We start from the raw sequence: 24,972 nt of genomic DNA on the forward strand, positions 1-24,972 counted from the left end.
CAGGAAGGCACATTTCTACAGAAAGTCCTTCACATCTACAATTTAATGTTCCATGGTACAAACTTATCTATGAGTAGCCTCATCTACCCAACTGTGTACTTAAGACTGGGCATTATCCTCAAATCCCTGAAAATGTAAGTACCACAGTGAACTATACACCAAAGGTCCAATCTGAAACCCAAACCAATGGTTTGAAATCTTCAAGGTGTATGGTGCACTGTGACCAAAGTTAAATGCACCAAACTTCCAAAGAAAAATCTGGTTTCCAAGGATGTAAACTAGAGCTGCTTACTCTACTCTCACGATACACGTTTCAGCAGTGGAAATCCCAGGCCAATATTTTTAGTCTAAATTCCCTTGCAGATGTGGGATACCTGAAGGACTAAATTATTCCAGCTACTGTTCTTAAAGTGTAATTATCCTGGAGCTCAGGAAGATATGTGAATGGTTGAAAAGGAGAAATCGGACCATGTTAAAAATCTCAAAGAAGTTCTCACTAAAGCTATATGTACTTTACCTGCCACTCCTTAAACTGCTATATCCCTCCTGTTACCCTAAGATGACAAACACAGTCAAGACTGGTCAACCGAGAAACAATTTTATCAAAATAAGGTTCTGATGGTGGGAGAGGTAGGTGACCTCATACCTCTAGTGTTTCAGGTTATCTGGTATAGGGTTTACAATTGCAAATTTCAAGGGGATCTGTAAGACAGTGGAGATCAGTAATGCTTATTACACTTAAGCAACTAGTTAATTAACCCTTAACTTTTGAAGACCTTTTCTGGTGGTTAGTACCCCTTTCCCCTCCTGCATCTGCAGTGGATAGGCCCAAACTTACAACTCAGTCTGAATTGGTCCCAAAAGTTAAAGTCTTCTTCACCTATGGGAAACAACTGTTAATGCAGAAGTCACTCCTACAATTATAAAGTTAAAAGGGAAGAAATCTCAGCTTCTCATTTGTCTGTATCCAAAGAAAGCCTTCATATTCCAAAAGTAGCCATCAACAGACATCCATGCTGAACCATCTTACAGGTGAAATTATATTTTCAAGTGTATATTAATTTCGATGCAACATGTACTAAAAAATGTCTGAATAACTTGGATTCCTCTCAAGGCTGGCCTCAGTTCAACCAGGACCTTTAGAACATTCAGAAAATCCAATCTGCACACATTCAAGCCCCAAGAACACTCAGACTACACCGTGCACATACAAAGACTTACACACTTCTTATAGGTCTAGATCATCCTTAACATCCCCTTTCTTGGGTAGTCTACTCACTTCACTAGTTACATGTATCACCCAAAAATGTTACATCTAAATGATCGGCGCAGTACTAAACAGTGTCATTAAAACTGAAAGGGGTGTATCAACCACCTAGAGGCAGTCATTCCAAAGGAGATCAAATTCACATCAAATGTTGCCAAGAATGTGTATGTTTTTAGTATATTGTTAGTGTTGTCTACCTTTTTGGAAAGGCACCCACACTTGTGAACTAGTAATTGTCATTACTAAGAACAGAGATAGGATTCAAGTTTCCTTAAAATTAACTCCGTACTCTCAACACTTAGTGCAAATAGTTATATAATCCCTTTTAGACCATCTTGGCTTATATTCATACACCAGTTACTGAAAACCTTACATGCAAGAGTAAGTTTCAAAACTTCCAGTTAAGACGAACACTCCTAATGTGGAAGCCAGCCCTCAATATGGCTCCCAATGATGCTAGTTTCCCAGTAGTCCAAGGAGTAAACGCCCTCCATTCACATGATATGACCATTAGGATACAAGGTACTGCCAAACATTCTGTTGAGGGTTTTTTGACTGCTCCAATAGCTAAGTATAGGGAAAGGAAATAGCCAGCCCCAACTTGCCAGCCTTGTCAGTATGCCCTAGTGAAGCTTTTCCTAAAGGCAACCTTGAACTTCAGCAAAATTCACACAGCTAAGCAGTTTGTTTTCAAGTTATTGACCTGAAAATACTGTAGAAAGTAACAAATTCAGTGTTGCTCGAAACTGCCTAATATTGAACTTCAGGATTAAGTCTTATATAGAATTTATGCAGCAACATATGCAAAAAAATGTTCTCGTGTGGAATACTTATCAACTACCTTAAAATCTTTAGTTTTAACGGAAATTAGCAGCCCAATATACTTACACAAGGGAGTGACCATGTGGATCATTCAACATTACCTGCTTAACTGCAATAAGCCAGTTCTTTTCAGGCTATTTTGTGCTGTATTTTCAAAAAAGTTTGTCCTGATTAAGGGTTCAGTACTTCAGGTTGTGCTGTTATACCAACTTAATTTACCTCCTTCAAAACCTTCAAATTATGTACCTGATTATGAAGTTTAGTTGATGGACACATCTACTGTACTTTAAACAAGTAACAATGTAGCTTATCTTCTGTTAGTCATCAGTCTGACTTACCTGTGAAATACACCTCGTCAAAACCAAAACCTCCCCCCCCAAAAAAACAAAAAGCCCAAAAAAGCCAAACCGGTTTTATCAACCTATGTATCTTTCCTGTTATCTTTCATTGTTTTAGGTAATATATACAAGAAAGCTACTGCTTGTTAAATTCTGTACACCATGTTTAAACCTTTAAAAATTTAGACCACTGAAACTCAGTTAAAATGCATATAAGTCATCAACATTTGAGTAGGTACTACCACAGACTGTCTCAGCGCTTTGCAGTCACTTAACTGGGACAACTCTAGCGATTTAAAAATATTTTTAACAACGCCACCAGCAATGTTTTACATACAAGGTAAAGCCAGAAAACTAGAGCAGTATTCAAACGCTGAATGTACAGTATGTAAAGAATGGCATTTTATTAGGGACAGCCAATAATGTCCACAAATCCTTTTCTCATTGGACTATCAATACTGAGATAAAAATGGCAATATGCATAGTTTTTTCAAACTGCTTTGGAAAATCTAGGGGATGGCAATCTTTTAGACAACTGAATGTTTATAGAACAAGATTCACACATTTTATGTGTAAACATTACACCAAGTATTTTAATACAAAAGTGTTTATTTTATTTTATATTTAAAATAGAATTTTTATCTGTCTACTCACAAAACCTAGTTTAAAACATGATACATTTCTCTCTCTTGCTTATCTGATGTTACTCTTTTACAAACAACACTCATTTTGTAATTGTTTTATATTAAGAACCTGTACTAAATGAAGTTTGTATTTTATCAGAAAACATTTCCCTTTAAACTTAAAGTGCTTTTTTTTTTTAAATGAAGGCACCAACAAGAACTACTTTCAGATGGTACAGAATTTCTTATTTCTTGAAGACTCTGTGGTTGACCACTTCTTCATTAGTTACCTGCAGCAAGACACCTTCCTGCCAAAGGAAAAAAAAAGTATCTGAAGAAGTTTATCATGTTTGTCCAAAGAACCTAAATAACTTCAGTGGTGGTCTTAGGATCAAAGAAGACTCACTGGTGCATACAGTAGAATATGCCCTGATTATCACATTCCTGAAAAGGCAATAAAGCCAGGCAAATCAAACTCTGATGACATTTAAGAATTTCAGCAGCCAACCTACATCTCTCCTATAAGGTACGGGGTTGGGAAAAAATTATCACATTTAAACCCAAATATTTAGTACTGGATACATACAGGATTTATAATGTAGACACTTTATTTGTTAAGAATAAACTATCATTTGGAAATAGTTTCAACCATTTTACCCTACCTTCTCCTGAACCTGATCCTGATAAGCATGTAAAACTAGAACAACCATATAACAGAAGAACAAAATATCTTTATTTTTAATAAAAACCACTAGAGTTCACTCAAAATGCTTGATCCAAGAAACGTGAATACACAAGGGTGTAATGATGGGTAATTTCATGATTTATTGAACTTGCAGCCTAACTTTTACCTACCATTTTACTACCAACACCACTGAAGGAACCAAGAAAAGCTTTATTAATGATCACTTGGCTTGCGCCTCAGCTGTTGAAATGAAGCACTTTACAGTCTTTGTGGCAGCAGAATATACTTGTCCATGGTTCATATCAATGCTAAAATTCCAGCAGGGAAAAAAATGATATGTTAAGCACCTGAATCTTCATAGAGGGAGAGGGGGTGGGAAAGAAGGAAAAAAAGGGGGGAAAAAACAACCAAAATAATTTAAGTAAATGACAGATTGGAAAACAGGGTTTATAAGATTATTCTCTTGAGTTTATAAATTGTTAAACTCAAATTTATAGCTATGTTAAACTACATAAGAACCACTATACTGAAAGACCATTGAAGAGTAGTATTAGTTTATCTTTTGGGGAGGAAAATTAAGAAAGAAAAAGTAAATTAAGATCTTACCTAAAGAAGTTTAACTGAAGCTTAGAACTATTTTGCTCTACACCCTCAGCTTTCGTTGTCATCCTTATAAACTACTGTAGTTTAAAGCTTTGCAGAAACAGCACAGTTTTTTAAGACTGGCTGAACTTAGTAGCCGTCAAGAGTTCTCTTGTACTAGACCTGTATCCCTGAAGAGTACCTCGCTGGGGTTATTTCCTTTCCTTGCATTGAAGAAGCAGCATCTAAAAGATCTAAAAAGGTGTTTCTCTTTGCAGAGATATCCCTTAAGTTATCTAGATAATTTAATCCTGATGAATTGCAGACAACACACTTATAACTGACCAGCATTTATCTTACACAAATATAACAACAGCTTTGCAATGGACCTTAATTATACTACCCACTCCTTAACTTATTTAAAATAAAAAGTCTATAATTACACAATTTCCTTTAGAATTATTTTATTAAATCATAAATGTACAACAGCTTCTTAACTCTACACACGCACTTAAATTTTTTTAAAGGAAAAACGTTATGTCTTATTACACCATGATCCTGGCTAATAGCTTTTCAAAACTTTGAGAAAAATCTTAAAAAAGGTTTCACATGTCACCTGAAACTTACAAATTTAACATTATCAAAGAAGGAATGCTTCTACACTCTTACAAAGACCACTAGAAAGAAACAACAATTAAAAAGCTAAGAAACTGTCTCAAAGGCATTTTTTTTTTTACAATCCTTCCTCCACAGTAAGGTAATGTTATTAAATAATCCAATCCATTCACAAAATGGCTCTCTGCATCTGCTCTGGTGTCTTCTGCCATATCACTGCATATTTATGCATGACTGAGATAAGAGTTTCCTTAACATTGTTATTTCGATAACCTGAAGCTGTTCTGTTACCTCTGGGCTCTCATCCTCTCCTATTTATACAGTGAAGCCTGTTTCAACAGAAGTAAAGAGTAAAAAAAAAATAGGTTATGAAATTATCCATCTAACCAGATTTTAAGGAAAGATAACATGATCCTAAAAAGCTTTTACTCCTGGCAGCTAGATCTCCCAAGACAATAATAATGTAAAACTCAAAAGCTACTTACCCATGGCAAATAGGAAGAAGCTCAGTATCGGCTTCTTCCTCCATAACCCCCACTTCCTCCACTGCCTCCAGGACCATAGTTTCCTAGAATTATTGAAACAGCAAGAGAAAGCAAACTTATTTCCAATTTCCATAATAAGCCTGATGCTATCTATAGCTAGACATAACCCTCCTTGAAACACAGCTCATAACTTATTATTTGCTTATGGTTAACCTACAACCTGGGCGATGAATTACCCCAGACTCACAAAGTTTAATTTTGCCCTTTACACTTGAACATCTTACCGCTATTCCTTTATAGAGCTGTCAGTATAGGGTTAAAAAAAGGTATTCTAAACATAAGAGGCATAAAAACATTGGTTTAGTACTACAACTGTCACCAAACCTTAAATAAGACTTTTAATAAGTAATCTCAAATTTTTATTCAATTAATTTTCAAAGAGATAATGCCTAGAACTTTATAGAACTTGTAATGTGCTCAATCTTCTTTGGCTTTTTCGTAGGAAATAATTAGCCAAAAAAAAAAAAATTCCCCACCTGATATGCCCAAACCACTTTCCCAAGTCCAAAATATTTATACCACTAATATCCCACCATTTTATACTGAATTACAATGTAGTATTACTCTATTAGATGTCTTCATTCGTAAAATCATCAAAGTATCCTGTAATCACAAAATGTAAACAATCTAACAAATTACCTCCACCATATGGTCCCCCCATGTTCCTGCTACCACCAAAGTTTCCACTCTTCATTGGACCATAGTTAGAGGGTTGCTGGTTATAATTTCCAAAATCATTGTAATTTCCACTTCCATAATTTCCTGTGAAAAAATTTGAATATGTTTTGCACAATGACCTTCAAAATAACATATTCAAGCATTAAACCAGTGAAACATGGTAAGCATATTAAGAACAAATCTCCCAGAAAAACAATCAGAATAAATGCAAGACCCCTATCTACAACTCTACAGTTTTTTAAGACAACTAGTGACAACATTGTAATGCAAAATCTCATGTGTTAAAAGTCATTAATTCCAATCCAAATTCCCACATAAAGGTTGCAGGTGAATTTATTACCTCCTCCATAGTTGTCATAACCACCTCCGTAGCCCCCACCCTGGTTGCCATATCCAGGTCCTCCACCACCATATCCTCCTCTTCCTCCTCCATAACCAGGGCTACCTCCAAAATTGCCACCTATTATAAAATAAGCCTTTAAGTAATTACTTAATATTTTCAATGGCATTTGAACTGTCTTATCACACCCATTTCCAGCTTTCCAAAACACATTCTTATAAACAAAGTACTTATTTTATGAAATCTCTGAACAGCCCCAAGGGCAGAACAGAGTACCTATCCCTGGTAAACATTTAGGGGCAGGGAGCACTTGTTCACAAACTGGGTAAAACCTATACAGAGACAAATTCTTGCAATGCCACAGCTCTCCCCTGACAGCAAAAACATTAAGATTCTCTATGAAGATATCCTGAAACACTTGTGTTTTGCCTAAGGACTGTGGGAGCAGACAAGAGGCACAGGGTAGCAGGACCAAAAAAACCCCACATACCCCTAACTGGTCCAAAAGATTAAGTTCCAAGAAGTTGTTTCCCCATAAATTCCCATGTCTCTTAAATAATATGCCCACTACACCCGTTTTCTGAGTAGAAATGGGGGGAGGACCAGAAATTAGCAAACTTGTATGTAATTCAGAACTTAAAATGGCAGTCTCCAATTACTGAAATACAAGAACTCATCTTTCTCATAATACCAAATTAGTATTTGGATTTCAAAGCAAAACTGATGTAGTTAGGATATAGGATTAACTTAACCATACTCAAGGAGTGGCAAAACCAGCAATCAGGTCTATTACTAGCTCACCATTTTTAATATCCCATTCCTAATAGGACATTTATCAGTAAGCACGTAAACTTTCCTGTACTCCAACAGAACATACATCTAAGACATCACTTGTTATGGAACAGTGGCTCACAACTTGTGCTGGTCCCAAGAACACAACTGTATAATTGTGTATTTTAGGAAGTTTTCAGTTACTTTTAAAAATAAATTCCATGGGGGATTTATCCTGGTAAGGGACTAATTTTAAGATAAACAACTAATCTTACATACCCCTCCCCTTACATGTTGACCACGATTATTACATCTAGTGGTCTGTTTTTCAGGAAAACAGCACACAGAATACATCTAGATCTGATTCTTTAAGAAACAATGGGATAGCATGACAGCAAAATCTTAAAAGCTCTATTAAAATCTTCCTAAATGATTTTGCAAATGGTATTTAACACATATAAGCAAATAATACTTTCCATAAGGTATACAACTAAAATGCAAATTAAAAGGAAGAGCCTAATAACTGAACCACTACCACCTAAGCCCTTTACAAAGGTAAAATGCAGAACATTAAAAACGAATGTGTAACATACAACCATACAAATACATATTGCTTAAATTTTTAAATCACAAACTAAAATACAACAGAAACTGACCTCCAGGTCCTCCTCCATACCCATTATAGCCATCCCCAAATCCACGACCACTTCCATATCCATCTGTTAGAGACAGAAAGAAAGTTATACTCTGTTCACCCTCCGTTTTAATTTCTTACCCTTTCCTCTGCATTATTAATACCTCTGAATGAAAATAATTAAGAACACCCTCTTTGTGCCAGAAAGGTACTGTTACTCATTTCTTTAAAGACAAAGACGTACACGGACAAATCTCCCAAGGCAATTGTCTAATTTGTAGGCTTAGACCTGGCAAGACTTAATTTTTAAGAGATTCCATTTATTTATGCATAAGATCACTTCTTGGCTTTTTGGCTAAGATCAAGTTATTTGTAATTTATGCACAAGAATGAGATTCTTAATTATCAGTAATTCAAATATAACTGAAGTTGAAAAGAAAAAAAATATTAACGGATACAGACCTTTTAAAGCCTACAGACAAACTCTACAGGTCTTCACTTCCCACTCAGGAGCACACCCGTTTTTTTAAAGCTAGTTTCAAATCACAAAACCTTTTTTTTTTTTTTTAAAAGTGTACTACCCTAAAAAGGATCTCTGCAACGGATTGTCTTGGATTACATTTTTAAGATTACGTTTTTAACTATAACCTCCTACCTGGCAAATTAAAAATATTCCACCAGGATACAATCTACTTAAGTCTTAAAAAAAAAACTTTAAAAAATTATACTGCATTTCCTCTAATTCAAACTGAATGAATTTTTAATTTAGCATATATACCCTTATATAACATTTAGAACTCAAACTTACCAGATCCTCCTCTAAAGTTACTTCCTGGTCCTGGTCCAAAATTTCCACCACCACCACGAGAATCTCCAAAACCAAAATTACCTGTAGTAAGTGGCCAGGTTAGTAACAAGCATTCATTCAAGTATGTTTTAAAAAGAAAAATAAACACGAGTTAAAAGTTACCTCCTCTTCCACTTCTAGAACTTTGGACTTCCTGCATTTCTTGTCTAGACAGAGCCTTTCTTACTTCTGCATTATGACCATTGATGGTATGATATTTCTGCACTGCAATGAAGAATTCACACTCCATTATATAAAAATTCTTTTATCAGTACACAACCTGTACAATCTACCCTTTAATAAAGTTAACAAACCCAAAACCTTGTATGTAAAGAGCAACACAACCTACTGCTTATAGACTTACACACAATCTTATCCACAGGATCATGATCATCAAAAGTAACAAATCCAAAGCCTCTTTTCTTTCCAGACTGTCTATCAGTAATTATCTCAATGGTATCAATCTTCCCATATTCCTCAAAATAATCTCTAAGATGATGTTCCTCAGTATCTTCTTTAATCCCACCAACAAACAGCTTCTTCACAGTTACATGAGCCCCCGGTTTTCCAGATTCCTGAAATTATGGGAGAAAAAAAATCTTAACAGAAGAAACCAAAACACATTTTAAAGCACACTATCTGGGAACCAAAGACAGCCTTTATTCTACAATAATACACCAGATAAAGCAACATCTTACAACTAAGAACCCAGGTTTTTTTGGGGGGAGAAAATAAATGTAAATCTAAGAAAAGCAAAGAGTAGAAAACTAACAGAGCATGTGAAGATCCAAAACTTAATTCTTTCAAAAGTTAGTGTAATCTTCAGTAGGACAGAATATTCTTTGTATTAACGGTACAGTTATATTTTGCTTACCTCTCTTGCAACAGCACGTTTTGGCTCAACCACTCTACCATCAATTGAATGAGGTCTTGCAGCCATGGCAGCATCAACCTCAGCCATGGATGAAAAAGTTACAAAGCCAAATCCTCTTGATCTTTTGCTTGCAGGATCCCTCATAACCTTAAAACCAAAGGGGAAACTTTAGCTCATTTCATTACTTATGTTATGAACTAACAATTTAAAAGACTAGTAGTTTTCACAGTGAACAGAAATCAAAATAATTTTCTCTGCATTTTACTCAACATCTTAAACACCTAACAGTTTAAAGACTAGTATCTGCAGGCGCTTTTCTATAACGTACCACACAGTCTGTAAGTTTCCCCCATTGCTCGTAGTAATTCCTCAAACTTTCTTCTGTGGTTTCAAAGCTCAAGCCACCAATAAAGAGTTTACGGAACTGTTCCTTTTCTCTCTGCAAAGGAGAACACCATTTCAATTTTTATTTACATTTCCTCTTTGTATGCAGGAAATTAAATTCTTAAATATGAGGTGACCTGCTGGCAGAGTACCTTTTTCCTCTCCAAAGGAACAGTTTCTAAAGTTTTCTGGGGGGGGAAAAAAAAAACTTACATCAAATTTAAACCATATGTTAAACTGCATATTAGTTGTGTTACACCAAAAAAATTTCCCCAGCTGATCTACACAAGTCTCAAAATCATTAACGCTTGATCTAAATTTAAATGACATTAAATTATTTTGAATAAATTTAACATCCCTTTATCTTAAAACTTTCTGAAAACAGGAATAGACCTATTCTCTGATCATTGAAGGTTTAAAGGACTTTTATCAAAATCTGCATTCAATCCTATTGCCCAAAACAAAGAAACTGGCTTTTAAATATGCATTGTAAATATACCGCTTCTTAATACAAAAACTGTTGTTTACTTATAACCCAGAATTTACCATTTCAGGATTCAGTGTCTAACAGTCACATTTCATTTCTCTTTTCTGCTCCCCCTGGTGGTGATTCTAATGCATTGCAATTAGAGGAAAAAAAAACCCCACCAAGAAAAATCTTTCCCCATATACCAACTCTCCATGAAGGACTGGGGGGGGGGGGGGAGAGATATGGATGACAAAAAACTTAAAACATTCGATGTTATGTACCCAAAGAGCCTTATAAAATCTGCCCCCCCACCTTTGACCAAGGCACAGATAACATGACCAATGCTGGGTATTCAGAGCTTCAATACTTTTTAACCTACCTGGGGTTTTTGTGGGCATACTTGTATTTGGTATTGACAGGACACAGAACAATCTGAATTATTACTGAACCATAGTGCAGTAAACTGCTGTAATCTAACCTTTCAAAAACCATAAAACTTTAAATGATCACTGTTAACTACTCAGTAGTTTTGTACTGCTACGCTTTACACTTCAGGGAAAGGAGGGGACAAAACCAACAACCACCCACAAAAATTCAGGTGTACTGGCCTTACTGGCCATCTGGCAAAATACACAACACAAATGTCTCTAATTTTACAAGTGTGTGTTGGGGGGGGGGGGGGGAGGGAACAGGGGACATGAGTCAAAAAAAATTCCAAGCCCTCTAAGCCACCAAGCAAATATGTTGCATTAACAGCGCTGTATTTTTGCCTGTCAGTGAAGGAAAAAAAAAAAGTTATACTGTTTTCAGAAAAGTAGGTTAAAAAAATTAAAATATTCAGAAACCAGAATAGGTCATAATATCCTATTATTAGTGTATAATACAAATCAAAGGTCAAATATAACTTCCCATATAAAAGCTTATTATCAAATAATATTACAGCTCTCTCAGTTCTATGGAGGTATCTCCCTCCACGCATGAATTTCCAAACAGCTCAAAAAAGTGATAAGCATTTAATAAAGATTTTTTTTCCCTGCAGTTCTCAGAATTGTGAAAAAATTTGAAAGGTGACAAAAACTATGAAGCTCCCAAAATACTCAAATAACTCGTTAAGCGATTATCTGACATACTGGTATTTAAATTAAGCTGATATATCTAATTAGCGTTAAGTCGGTCTTTTACAATCCACATTTACGCAGTTAAAAAAAAAAGCATTTACAATAATTCTTACACATCACTAACAAAAGGCAAAAACTCATTACTTACCTCAATTTTTTCCAAACTTACCCGATGTCCACTATCGATTACAAACAAAGTTATTTTATAAGTGTGCTTAAGGTCAAAGAAAATACCCAATCAGGCCCCCTTCGCTTGAGACCTTATTCTTACAATGATCAACCATCATAGCAAACATAGATGAAAAAAGCAAATGACAAAGTTCAAATACATAATAGCCCAGCCGTTAACTCGTAACGAAGGATTGAACCACGTTTTAACCAAAGAACCTAAGATAAAAAAATTTTCACTTTCCTCTTAATTCCTACCGTATCTCAAGAACCTCTGCTATTACCCAATAAAGACTGTTTCCCAGCAAAAATATTAAAACACGAGTAATTCTACAGTTCAAAAGAAATCTTTCAGGAAAATAATTGTGAAACCGACAGCCCCCCCCCACCTTCCCCACTGCCACCCAGTCGGTACTAACTTAATGGCTCCCAATTTTTATTTCTAAAGTTTTCTGCGATTCGACTAGCTTTTTAATCACGGCAAACCCAGATAATACCGATACTCCAAAAAAAAAAAAAAAGAAATTAAGAAAGAAAAAGAAAAAAAAAAGAAAAGTAAAGAAAGAAGGAAAAAAGGGGGAAACCCCCCACGACAGTTGAAAAGCAAAATGTTCTTTGTAGTACGGCTCGACTTAAAACTGGGCCCAATACCCTGGGTGGTAGTTTTACCTCCTCGTCTTAAATCGTGTGAACCAGCCCCGGGGAACCGACTCCCCCACCCGCCCGCTCTTCGGTGTGGCTTCTGAACGCAATGGCGCCATTTCATCGAGGGAAAGGGAAAGAGACTCTAACGAGGTGCGCAGGACTTTTAAAGATCCAAGCTCACAAAACACTCGGAATCCACCTCGAAAGGGCATGAAAACAGCCCGAAAAGAAAGAAAAATAGTTAACCACTTCTGTTCTTCGTTAAAGGAATCAAATTAGCAGGATCCAGAGATTGAAAAGAAAAACGCCGCGAGGAAGGAAAGGAATGAAAATGGCGGCCGCCAAATCCGGTTCCCGGGAGAGGGGAGGGGGAGGGGAAGCTCCGCAGCCTCGCTCAGGATCCGAAGCCCGCCGAAAAGCTCAGATGCGGGGACGCCGGGCCCCCCAAATAAGCGTGCTTTGAAAAGGGAGTAAGAATTCCCGCCTCCGCGCCCCACTTTTCGCCGAAGGAGGGCTGCGTCCGCCATGTGGAAATTCCCCATCCCCCACCCCCAGCAAAGGGAAATGGCGCCGGCAGGCTGAGGGTGGGGAAGGTACTGTTCAATCAGGCCTCCACTAACGAACCCTCTTCAAAAATATCCTGAAGCCAATCGCTTTTGAAGCGGCCCTATTTCACCGCGGCTCTCAGACGGAGGCGGGTGGCCGACTTCTACCGAGGCGCCAACGGCCTCGCCATGCCCTTTTCAATAACTCATTGATTTCAAACCCGTTACCTCCATCGCGGACTCAGTCGCTTCAGCCCGATTTCCCGCAGCCGAGCGAGATGAGAGAGATCTCCGCGGACGAACACGAACCGGACTCGTCCTGGCGCTGTAGTGAGAACTGCCGCTGCTCGAGAAACAACACCGCTAAGAGCACCTCCACACGGGACTCGGCGCTGCTGCTACTGCCGCTAGAGCCGCTGCCGCCGCTTTTCTAGAACCTTCCCCCCGACTAACGCGTCTTCCCCTACGTCAGGCCGTTGCGTAAACGCCCTAACCGCCGCCAATGGCGGGAACGCTGTACGCCCTCCTTACGCCAGATACGTACTCCTCCCCCCCTTACAGCCAGTCGTAGTGCTTGACGTCACTTGCGTAAATGGTCTCAGTGAATTGCGGAAGGCTCGAGTCCTGCGTATTTCTCTCTCAGGGAATTGGGTCCAGCCCCCGCCTTAGCGCAGGGCAGGTGAAAAACGGTCGCGCAGTTTGAAATTAACGCTGTCGGGAGGAGCTTAAAGCACAGTCCTAAAGTCCAGCCCCCTCAACCCGGGAGGTGGTCCCCGTCGCAAAGCCTCTGATAATCCGTGCCTCCCGCGCCCCGCCCCTGATCTCCCGCCAGAATAATCGTAGCAGCCTCGCCCCTGCGATTTCCCTCTCTTAACTCTCCACCCGCGCTGAGGACTGACTCGGCCCCTTCCGGAAACACCCGAAGCGACTCCTAGTCAACACGTTACACTTCCCGCTCCACCAACCTACTTCTGACCGTTTGGGGGAGTCCACCTCTCGGGTTCAAGAGAGGTCTTTGGAAAGAGTGGTTTGCGAGGGGCACTCCTTCTTAGCTCCCAATTCTCCCCAACCAAGTTTCTCTTCACTCCCTCACCCCTGGCGTTTGGAGGCACCCACTTCTAGGGGCGAGAAGTGGGCGGAGCCCGGTTTTGGCGCTAGGCGCTGCTGCTGCGAAGCAGAAACGCCTCCGTCTAGAAGATCAGTTTCTGTCCTCGCCTCTACTTCCCTTTCCCTCCCCTCCGGGGACCACCAGGCGCCACGCCGCGAACGGTAAGTGCCGCGCCGCCGCAGCCTTCCACCTGCCCCGGGCTCGGGTTCTCGGCGGGCGCGGCGCTCGGCCCCTCCCCCCGCCGGGCGCGCGCACCCGCCCGCCCCGCCCCTCGCGGCCGCCCGGCGTGGGCGGTGCCACCACCCCCCCCCCACTTCCAGCGGCTGCCCTGCGCGCAGCTCCCCAGCCCCCTCCCCCTCGGATGTGGCTGGAGCTTGAGGCGCGCAGGGCCGGAGACGCCGCAGACCGGGGACCCGGAGCAGCTCGGAGGCGGTGAAGTCGGTGTCTTTCTTTCTCTCTCTCTCTCTACTCGGTTGTGGTGCCTAAAATACCGCCTGCGCCCCAGGGATCCCCGCCACCCAGCTCCCCGCTTTCCGCCCTTCCCCACCCGACCCCGAGTGGGGAGCTGGCGGGAAGCAGCGGTGAGTCGAGCGGAGACCCCGCGGCGGGCCTGGGGCTTGGCCGGCGCCTGGAGTTAGTGGTGGGGGAGGGGGAGAGGGAGACTATCCTAGAGAGGGTAGAGAGCCTTGGCGACAGCCGCCTTATTTCTAGACAAAGCGCATTTCCTTTTCCCCTCCCCCATCCGCGATCAAGATGAGGGGCCCTCCTCCCCCTTACGGCCTGGGTCGGCGACTGGGGCCTCTAATGAGGGCGGTGCGTTCTCCCGCATCAGCGCGGCCCGCTGTTCCGAGGCTGCGGCGGGCGCTCCGTTACGTGGCTATCGCCGGGTGGGGGAGAACGCGGGCCCGGTGGTGCAGTGCCCTTGAGCCCCCGGGCCGCGGCCTTTGTTTCTCCCCGCGGATGGGCTGACCACGAGGCCCGCGCTCCTGGGTGGGGGGCAGGGGCCGGGTGTTTAGGCCTCGCTAAGCAGGGTGGGGTTTATGGGGAGCGGATAGAAGAGGTGGTTTGTTTTTTGAAAGTGGCACGTAATGGGACTGAAGCATCTCGATATGGTGTTTTTCCTTTTTCAGTTTTTAAACTAGTGATTATAAAGGGGCAGGGTTTCTAAGAAACCAAGTTGGGGTTTATAGGCGCCTCTTTGGACTGTTAAAAGGTCTAAAGGGAAAATTCACAATAATTTATCATTGTAATTGGGTGGTCACGTCGAATTTGAACCAAATTATTTGGCCATTTTCTTAAAAAGGCTGGGTATGATTTAAATTGGAAAAAAAATTGTGCTCTTTTTTTCCTTTGTAGAACTATCTCAGATATTAGCGTACTCACTATAAGGTTTTCTAGACCCACCTGGTTAGATCACTGATGTACTCAGCAGGCATAGATCCCTAATAACGCAGGATCTCAAACCTGCATCTCTGGATTTGAGTACAAGTTTTACAGTATATGATACATAGGTGGGGGTTGGAATCCAAACAAAACTTGTGTTTAGCTACCTTTTTTCTGTCATGCAAACTTCTTAACTGTCATGCATTTTTCTAGTAATAGCTCTTCAAGTCTGCAATAAAAAATGGCCTCCAATAAAACTACATTGGTAAGTTAATGAAAACCTAAAATATATAAGGATCTAACTCAAATTTTTTTCCCAAAAATTATAACTTAGCATCTCTGTAGTTGAGATATTTACAGCCACACGTATTTCCCAGTCCCCTCTCCCCCATGTAATGGGGAGAGTTAGAGGCGAAAACGAAATCATTACATTGAGATACTTACTGACTTGGCTTAATAGTGTCTTAATCCAATTAGAGAAACCTAATCTTGGGAGGATAGCACAATGAGTTATTTAAATGCTCTTAAAAGTATTTTTATCTTGAAATAAAAATAAAATAAACTTTTGCAACATGGAAGGAGCATTAACAGACAATGCTGTAAAGCCCTTGCTGTTGGGCATAACAGTTCCTAACTCACCCTATGATGAATTCTAGAGAAACCAGGTATTTTCAGTATTGCTTAAAGAACAGGAACCTTATACACCTAGATTGGAACAAAGGTCATTCAATTACTTTGCTCATGTTGTCCTGTTTCAGACTTATTCTAAAATACATAAACCCCTTAAATTCAAATCATTGCCATTTTTCTAAAAAAACAAAATAAACAAAATCAAATCTGTGTCCAGGAAGACTAGATCTGGATCTTTTGAGCAATTAAATTGTTTCTCCACTTTCTTAAACCCTAAGTTTGCATTCTTAATACTTTATGAAAAGTTCTGTGAATATGTAAAGACTTAATGTATGTTCAGGCATATCAAGTTAGATTTTTTGAAAACACTGAAATACATAAAAATTGTGAAATTCAAAATTAATGTTCTCACAGTAATTCTAACACATTTCACCAATAATTGCAATCATATTAAAGGCCAGTATTAACATCTAAATAAAGCAAAAGATTTGGGTTTGGGTTTGTATATTCTTCCCTTTGGTTTCACATTAAAGACCAATTTGGTTTTCAGTTTTTGCCATCATAATGTTGCTCATTTTACTCAAATATCCTGAGAAACATTTACGTAAGAAACAAAGTCTGTGGCACAGATGATTCCCAGCAAAGCCATCAGTGGAAAATGCACAAAGCATGTTCTGTGCTCCCTCAAGATTGAACTGTACTTCAAATTTCATAAGCAGTAAACCAAAGTAGATGATTGAATTGACTATATGGTTACCTGTGACCTTCAGGTATTGGAAGAAGGAACTAGCTGTCCCTGCGGCTTTGAGGATGAATAGAGATAAAGCAAACATAGATGCTTAGGTTGCTTTGGCAGACAGTTTTGATAGTCTTCAGTGTCTGAGTGACACTTAAATATCTGATCCTTTGTTAAAGGATAATAAATTGACAGCTTTGAAAGTTTTTCTTAATCTACCTTTGAATTTTGAGAGGTGAGGTGTGTTAGTTTAGGTGGGAATGTGGGTGAGTTTTCTTTTGAAAAGAAAAAGGTGAACACTGGTAACTGCTCACTGCTTGTGAGTGCCGTGGTAAATATTTCATATTTTTGTGCTAAGGTTTTTTAATCTTCGTGTTTATTCTTTTCACTTTGTTTATTTTTGTTATTCTCTTTATTAATCTCTTACTTTCATGAACATAGTTAATTTGTTTATCACTTAGGATCAGCATCGAGTAGGCTTTTATCTACAACAGTTTTTCTTTTCTCTTGCTACCATTCTTTGTACTGTACAGAATCAAAGAGCTCTCTGACTGGTTGCAATACCCAAGTGTCTTGACTAATGAAAATTATAAGAAGAAAATTGTAAAGCCTAACTTGGAGATGATATCCAACAAAATCAGATGTTTGCTGCGTTATTTTAAATTCTAGAGAATTTTTACTTTTTATAAGTGTACACCTCTCAATAATTACATAATTTTAATGTCCTTTTGCAATATTGAGTCACTGCTGTTGTTACTTTTCTGCTTGTATGATTTTAATGACTAGGCAATTGAGATTTTTTTTAATAACGCCATTGAATTTATTTTAAAATTAACAGAGATATCCCCCCCTTAGTCTCGTATCCCCCTTAGTCTCGTCTAATTAACCATTTCACGTTTTTGTTTTATCTGCTTTCAATTCATAACATGAGTTGCTGGGAAATACTGATTTTAGCTTGGTCTTTTGGCTTTTCTCATACTCTTAATACAAAAAAGAAAAAACTAATCTAAAAATTTGTTTATAAAGTGGATTTCCTGGGCTACCTTTTAACACCTGAGAAACCAAGAAAGAAGGATTTTACATTAGAGAATTAAAATCCAGTATTGTGGCCTCTTCAAGTGACATTATAATTTTGTTCCATGTGATCTATAATAATATATACAGACATTATAGAACAATGATAGTGTCCTTTGTAACCTATTAGTGGTCTTAGTTTACTCTACAATTGATGTCAGGATTCTGCACTTACCTCTTTCTGTATAATTGAGACTTTTGACATTGGTATTGAGTATTGAGAAATTAGTATTGGTATTGAGAAATAGGATTGTTAGTGTTTGGAGGCTATAGTTTTTTAATGGGACTATGGTTCACTTAATAAGGTCTCTTATTAGTATTTATTCTCTTTGTACCATTGTCTAATACTTTCTAGTTGTTTGTTGCTATGTTGTAGTTAAAACGAGTACAAACTCTAATAAATAAATTTGGTCTTGTAGACTAGGTAAGGCATTAGATTTGGAAAAGATAAACAGTATTTTCCACATAGTGTTTTTGATTATTTTTATTATTTCAGCCATGAGGATGGGTGATAGGTTTGAGCTAAAATGGGATTAAGTATTCTTTTTGATTATCTGTTGACTTTTATCTTTTCAGAATGTGTCTGCCTTGGGATATAGAAGTAAAAATATAGATGTCAGATGCAATGATAATGTAAATAATTTAGTCTTTAAAATATACCAAAAAATGAAAAAAGATGTTTCTTAGGTCTTTTTCGTTTTATTTTAGCAAAAAATGGGAAAGAAACAGAATGGAAAGAGTAAAAAAGTAGAAGAGGCAGAGCCTGAAGAATTTGTGGTGGAAAAAGTACTGGACCGACGTGTAGTGAATGGGAAGGTGGAGTATTTCCTGAAGTGGAAGGGTTTTACAGAGTAAGAAACCTGGTGCTTTTATTATATGTTTAACTGCATCAAAGTGACATTTAAAATTTGCTTTTAGTCTGGGTTTTTAAAATCCATTTTCTCATAGATTTCTTTATACGTAAAGACACCTTTGATCCAAGGTACTTTGAGATCTGTTTTAAAAAGTCACATCTTGTACCCCTGGGACAAATAATACATTACATGATAATTCTAAAAATTTTTTAAAATAATGAAAAGTCATGCTTGTAGCGGCGCCTGGGTGGCTCAGTGGGTTAAGCCTCTGCCTTCAGCTCAGGTCATAATCCCAGGGTCCTGGGATCGAGCCCCACATCGGGCTCTCTGCTTGGCAGGGAGCCTGCTTCCTCCTCTCTCTCTGCCTGCCTCTCTGCCTACTTGTGATCTCTCTCCCTCTGTCAAATAAATAAATAAAATCTTTAAAAAAAAAAAAAAAGTCATGCTTTTAGCCTACAGTCATAACCAATCAGATTTGAAATTAGTTGATTGCCTTGGAGAATCAAATTTATAGGAGTGCAGTTTATTATATAGTGCATTTTTGTGTAGTTAGATACTGTACTGATTAGAATATCTAATGGACATTGTATTCTTAGAAAGGACACTAAAAATATTGAAGCTATATATAAAGTAGACTGGTGGGTGTTGAACAGAAGTGCTTATCATCCATGACTTAGACCACAGGCAGTAGGTTGACTGTATCCTAATCTCCTAAGAAGTGGTGTGGGCATTTTTTAAGCTCCTTAGTTCTTTATGTTCCTTGTTACTAATTGCTCTTACAATTATTATAAGGTTAGCTGTATTGTGAATAACTCACGCAAAAATTCCAGTCTTATACTTAACATTTATCGTATGCTAAATCTACTTTGATTTTTCTACCTTATACCACAAAAACAGCAAGGCTCTGGGTCAGTGACTTATTGAAAATGGATAAGTAGAGATAGACAACAGTTTTCTGAGCATGGCAGAGATGGGAGAGTGTGCTAGTCAAATATTTAGGCTTTGAATATCTGTTACCTACTACATGCCCCACCATTTACATTTAAAGATGTCTCCATAGCAATTTGGGGATTACAAGTTGAGGGGAAGTTTAAGATTCTTTATTTTATCCTTCTAATATCCTTAGTTGAGCTCTTAAATACAGTGTAAGTTCATAATTTACCACTAGAAAAATTTCCTACAGATAGCAGAACAAAGCAAAGTCCTGAACTATTCTAAAATTAGATTTAGCTAGTATGCCAAAAAATTGATTACCATCATATGATAGGTTTTTTGTTGTTTGTTTTGGAATCTCATGAGACATTAAATGCTATTTGTCTCTGTCTAGCCCATAAAATGTTGAGAAACTTAACTCCTTGTCTCCCTCTTTTTCTCAAACTTAAGGCCATTGGCTTTAAGTATGGCTAAGAACCTACTATCTGCAGTACAATGTATTAGGTAATATAGAAGTCTGTAATGAAAGTAACACTACAAAATGGAGGCTCTGCTTCAGCTCTTTTGTCCTCTATCCTCTGATTCAGGTTTGCCAGTTTTAGCATCTTAGCCTATCAGAAGACACAAGCTGTAACCAGAAGTTTAACTACCTTTCTTTTCCATCGTCTCTAAAATGATTAATTTCATTCTATCTTGTTCTGTAAAGGCTTTCTGGATCACAGTACACAGTTAGCAAGCCTACAGGGCACCTGGCTGGCTCAGTTAAGTAAAGCATGTAGTTCTTGATCTTGGGAGTAGTGAGTTCGAACTCCACATTGGTCAGTAGAGTCTTTAAGTGAACAAGCATATCACTAGTGTAGGATTATCTGACATTCACGTTTGGTAATTGATACTCATTTTCTTTGCAGTCCCCCTGAAAAACACATGAAAATAGTCATCTCAGCATTATATCAGAGGTTGCCAAACTTTTTCCTTAAAGAATCATGTAGTAAATACTTAATGTTTTGTGGGCTGTAGACCTCTTATAATTACTCATCCTTGCAAATATAGTACAAAAGCAGCAGTAGACAATTCGTTAAACAAACGAGGACAGCTTTTTCTAATGAATGGGCCCTGATTTCCTATAATTGTCATTTTGAAATTTTTTCCCAATTAAAAATGTGGAAAACATTTTTAGTTGCCCAACATACAAAAGCTGCATTTGACTTTTGGGTTGCCAACACCTGCTTTTTATCATTGCCAAATTTGAGTACGCAATAGAAGTTGAAAATACTGCCTATATAGAATGCCTTAGAATTTTTGTGTTTTCAAAATGGTGTTGAAGTTCCCAACCGGAGGGAGGCATAATCTAACTGATCTGATAAAGTAATTTGGGGTGGGAATAGGGAATCAACATTTTTCAAAAGCCTTTGTAGAGAAATTCTGAAGTGGGTTGTCTATGTAACTTGGGAAAATACTAGTTCCATTTATTCTGCTAGAGCAGGTATAGTCAACTTGGAGGTAATACAGCAGACTGCCCACTTACTAGAGGCTAAGAAAGTAGACCCAGGAAGTATAAGCAGATTTTCTCAAAAGAATGTGGGGATAGGGAGAAAATGGTAAGCATCTGCAGTATAGCAGACTTTTTTTTTTCCCCAGATATATGTTAAATGAACATGGATAATGGTGATGAATCATATTTAATTGATTTTTTTTTTTTAACCAAACACAGTGCTGACAATACTTGGGAGCCTGAAGAAAATCTAGATTGTCCAGAGTTAATTGAAGCATTTCTTAACTCTCAAAAAGCTGGTAAAGAAAAAGATGGTACAAAAAGAAAATCTTTATCTGACAGTGAATCTGATGATAGCAAATCAAAGAAGAAAAGAGATGCTGTAAGTATAAGATATTGCCTAGCACACTAAGTGAAAGGTTGATGGCTTGATTTTTAGAATGCATTTGATACTTTTTAAATGCTTAATATTTAAGACGAAAAGGATAGGCATGATCTAGCCTCCATCATATAAATGTTCAGTAATAAGTGCGTATACCACTTACATTGTTGTGCTAGTGTTATTTTGAGTAGATTCATGGATTTGATCCCTGATAAGCCATTTCCTGTGATTCAGGACTGGCAGTCTTAAATACGATGAACACAGAGATTATATCATTGTAGTCCCTTACAATATAGTAAAAACAATCCACATGGCACATCCTGATAGACCTTATAGAACCTTATAGACCACAGTGGCATTGACCACTAGAAATTGCCTTCACATGTGACCTTTGTTTTTTCAGAATATTGCCAAACAACATTTTGATTTTGAAGTATTTAAATCTTTAGTACTAGAAATTTTTTAAATGTGTTTTGGTGTGAATTGAGACAGCTGGTTCATTAACTGCATGAGTATTTTGATCCAGTCTTTGCTTCACTAATGTGTGTGTGGTTTTGGGCAAAACACCTAACGACTTGTTTAAACCCTCAATTCCAAAACATTGTATTTCCCATGCCTGCTAGCAATTTGGGAAATGGTCTTGATTCTGAATTAGTATTTAGGCTTGGGAACTAAACATAAAATAAAGATTTATTGATAAGGTGTTTGGGTTTAAAATTGGATCATTTGAATTAGATGCCAAGTAGTTTACAGATAACCTGTTAAATCTTCATGGCAGATCTGCTAAGATTATAGGTATTATCCCCATTTTCCAGATGAGAAGCAGAGGTTCACTACAAATTTGGTTCTGGATGCTTTAGCAGCCAAAGCAAAAAGGTAACAGTGTTAAGAAACCATAAAGGTAAATTGAAAGTCAACCATATATTCAGCAGAAGCACTGTTTAGTAACAGTAGTTATCCTACACTGAGCTCTTACAGTGTGCCCAGCAGTGTTCTACATAACTTAATTTGCATTTTTTATACTACAAAATGTCTGAGACCGATAGTATTGTTCCTGTTTTTTAGGTAATAAACCTGAACCACAGAGAGATTAACTTGCCCAAAGCTACACAGTTAGTACAGTTTAGAGTCATCATTCTAACTAAGTCAGGTAATCTGGCTCCAGAACCTGGGATATTGATAGAAAATTCTGGTAGGGAGAAGGAATTTCTTAATCTAAGCAGTTCTCAAACTTTTTTGGTCTCAGAACTCCTTTAATACTCTAGAATTTTGAGAATGCCAGAGAACTTTTATTTGCATGTGTTATGACCATCAATTCTGTTAGAAATTAAAACAAAGTTCTGAAACATTTGTATATTCAGTTAAGAAGGACAGAACCTATTGTATGTTCATAAGTTATCATGAAAAATAACTTTAAATGAGAAGAGTGGCATTTTACAGTTTTGCCCGTCTTTTCAGTGTCTAGCTTAAGACAGTTCTGCATTTGATTTGCTGTCTTAATGTTGTTTAGTGGAGGCATATGAAGGTACTCCAAAGTCAAAGATAAATGAAAGGGGGGGGGACCTTGCAGATAACCAGACACCTACTAAAGGTCTCAGGGATCTCTAGGGGTCAAAACCATGTTTTATGCTAGATATTTCTTAATACTATAATGGAGATTGATGACAATACTGATCAGTCTGACTTGAAGTTTTTTACTATTTTGCTATTTGTATTTTGTGTGTGTTTTAAAAATATGTGGATAATTTAAACAAATTCCTAAAAGTGATTTGAAATCCTAACTAGAAAGAATTCATAATTATTGATGAGCTAGCAGAAATAAAGGGATTAAATTTGTGTGCCTACACAGTTTTTTGATATATTATAATAAAGAAGGGCATTTGTTTTCTTGCCTCGAGATTCAGAATACTTTTAGATACCTGGATTTGTGTTTTAGTAGTAAATAAGGGTTCTTTCTCTTGTCATTTCTTTTCCACTTTCACTTGATAGCTGTATTTCATGAAAACAAATGGGAAATTAATATTATTAGTTTGTAATATGGAAAGTGGGTGAAGCATTTATGTACATAGTCATTTAACATCTTTTAATCAGGCTGATAAACCAAGAGGCTTTGCCAGAGGTCTTGATCCTGAACGAATAATTGGTGCCACAGACAGCAGTGGAGAGTTAATGTTTCTCATGAAATGGTAAGTGTGTAGGTGGTTGCTATTATATTTTAAAGTGAGAGTAGATTATTTAATTTGTGAAGCCTTATCTAGAAAAGGTTCTATAGTTTTCCTCATTAGATAGTATCTGCTGAAAAGATGATTCTAGGATTTTTGTTTTTTGGAGGGTGGTGGGGAAGTGGTTGGCTTTGTTTGCTAATGGTGTTTTAAAGCAAAGATCGGCCTGTTTTGGAAAGTGTAGTTTTACTGGAACACAGCCACGAATATCACATCCTTCTGAAGCACTTAAATACCTTTTGATTGAATTACGATTTAAGTGAAAGATTCTCAGTTGGCAAAAACAGTTGAGACTTCTGACTGAGCATTTTTTTTCCCTCACGACAGGAAAGATTCAGATGAGGCAGACTTGGTGCTGGCAAAAGAGGCAAACATGAAGTGTCCTCAAATTGTAATTGCTTTTTATGAAGAGAGACTAACTTGGCATTCTTGTCCAGAAGATGAAGCTCAATAATTGTTTGCATTGCTTTTTATATATATTTATATATATATATAAAATCTGGGTCTTTGTTTTTTGATTTATTAGTGTGAAGAAATAACATTCTAATGAAAATCAAGTTTGATATGTTTGTTTTGAAGTAGTATTGGGGGAGTTGTTGGGGTTTTTGCATCTATAGCACTGGTTACTTTAAACAAATAAAAGCTTTCTGTAGTTGCTTCCTTTATCGGAAAAGAATATTTGAGACCATGATATATTATCCCCCTGCATTAGAGAACCTTTTCTAAATGTTGGGGGAAATCTTCATAGTCTTTACTCAGTCAGAATTTGTGTTTAACTCCTATATGCCTAAGGACCATTCTGGGTTTTTTGTTTATTTAGGGGTTTTTTTGTGTGTATACTTAAAATACGTAAGTGGTTTTTGTTTTTAACATTCACCAAAACAAAAACAGCATTTTATAACCATGGATAAGCCCATGTTTCTGGGATGCTATCATTTTCAGCATTTTAAGAAATAAATAAATCACTAAACTGAAGTTTTTCCTGAGGCCTTAACCTTCAAATTTTGTAATTAATTGGACAATTTAAATATAATGTAAACAATTTAAATTGGACAATTTAAAAGCAGCCATATCAGAATCCATATCCTTCTCTACAGCCATATAAACACAAGTATATTTGCAAGATCCCTGAAAGGAAAATTTTATCACTACCAACAACCTCCCCACCTAAATGACAAAACTAGACAAGTCCTTGTGTGTTTTACTTA

At 37.8% G+C, this 24,972-nt stretch overlaps 2 protein-coding genes across 13 annotated transcripts; one reads left to right on the forward strand and one right to left on the reverse strand.

The window, feature by feature from the left end:
* Positions 1–2,807: 2,807 nt before the first annotated feature.
* On the reverse strand, positions 2,808–13,404 carry HNRNPA2B1 (heterogeneous nuclear ribonucleoprotein A2/B1). Of its 8 annotated transcripts, XR_006601347.1 has the most exons (14): positions 13,179–13,404; positions 10,158–10,193; positions 9,950–10,060; positions 9,622–9,768; positions 9,112–9,322; positions 8,871–8,972; positions 8,709–8,789; positions 7,923–7,985; positions 6,496–6,615; positions 6,117–6,239; positions 5,418–5,500; positions 4,342–4,571; positions 3,906–4,043; positions 2,808–3,358 (listed from the first exon to the last, which is right to left on the reverse strand). XR_006601347.1 is itself a non-coding variant. In XM_045062798.1 (12 exons), the coding sequence occupies exons 1-11, from the start codon at positions 13,182–13,184 to the stop codon at positions 5,439–5,441; spliced, it is 1,062 nt and encodes a 353-aa protein (XP_044918733.1). In that variant the 5' UTR covers positions 13,185–13,404; the 3' UTR covers positions 2,808–3,358; positions 5,418–5,438. The 8 variants fall into 8 exon arrangements, 6 of the variants coding, with proteins under 6 accessions (XP_044918733.1, XP_044918732.1, XP_044918731.1 ...); XR_006601346.1 differs by lacking the exon at positions 4,342–4,571; XM_045062798.1 differs by lacking the exons at positions 3,906–4,043; positions 4,342–4,571.
* A 466-nt stretch (positions 13,405–13,870) lies between these two features.
* Positions 13,871–24,437, forward strand: CBX3 (chromobox 3). Of its 5 annotated transcripts, none has more exons than XM_045062803.1 (6): positions 13,871–14,219; positions 15,655–15,706; positions 18,590–18,732; positions 21,380–21,542; positions 23,634–23,728; positions 24,092–24,437. In XM_045062803.1, the coding sequence occupies exons 2-6, from the start codon at positions 15,683–15,685 to the stop codon at positions 24,216–24,218; spliced, it is 552 nt and encodes a 183-aa protein (XP_044918738.1). In that variant the 5' UTR covers positions 13,871–14,219; positions 15,655–15,682; the 3' UTR covers positions 24,219–24,437. The 5 variants fall into 5 exon arrangements, with proteins under 5 accessions (XP_044918738.1, XP_044918739.1, XP_044918736.1 ...); XM_045062801.1 differs by lacking the exon at positions 13,871–14,219 and adding an exon at positions 14,337–14,495; XM_045062802.1 differs by lacking the exon at positions 13,871–14,219 and adding an exon at positions 14,375–14,639.
* The last annotated feature ends 535 nt before the right edge of the window (positions 24,438–24,972 follow it).

The sequence above is a fragment of the Mustela putorius genome, unplaced genomic scaffold (assembly GCF_011764305.1).
Source record: "Mustela putorius furo isolate JIRA1106 unplaced genomic scaffold, ASM1176430v1.1 tig00003845_pilon_pilon_pilon, whole genome shotgun sequence".
Lineage (NCBI taxonomy): Eukaryota > Metazoa > Chordata > Mammalia > Carnivora > Mustelidae > Mustela > Mustela putorius.

Excerpts from the sequence above, each read along its gene's own strand:
- HNRNPA2B1 (XM_045062798.1), bottom strand. Across the intron at positions 8,790-8,870 it reads TTCTAGAAGTGGAAGAGGAG|GTAATTTTGGTTTTGGAGAT; the intron begins GTAACTTTTAAC and ends CACTTACTACAG. Across the intron at positions 5,501-6,116 it reads GGGGGGACCATATGGTGGAG|GAAACTATGGTCCTGGAGGC; the intron begins GTAATTTGTTAG and ends CAATAATTCTAG.
- CBX3 (XM_045062803.1), top strand. The coding sequence starts at position 15,683 with ATGGCCTCCAATAAAACTACATTG. Across the intron at positions 21,543-23,633 it reads CAAAGAAGAAAAGAGATGCT|GCTGATAAACCAAGAGGCTT; the intron begins GTAAGTATAAGA and ends TCTTTTAATCAG. Across the intron at positions 23,729-24,091 it reads TTAATGTTTCTCATGAAATG|GAAAGATTCAGATGAGGCAG; the intron begins GTAAGTGTGTAG and ends CCCTCACGACAG.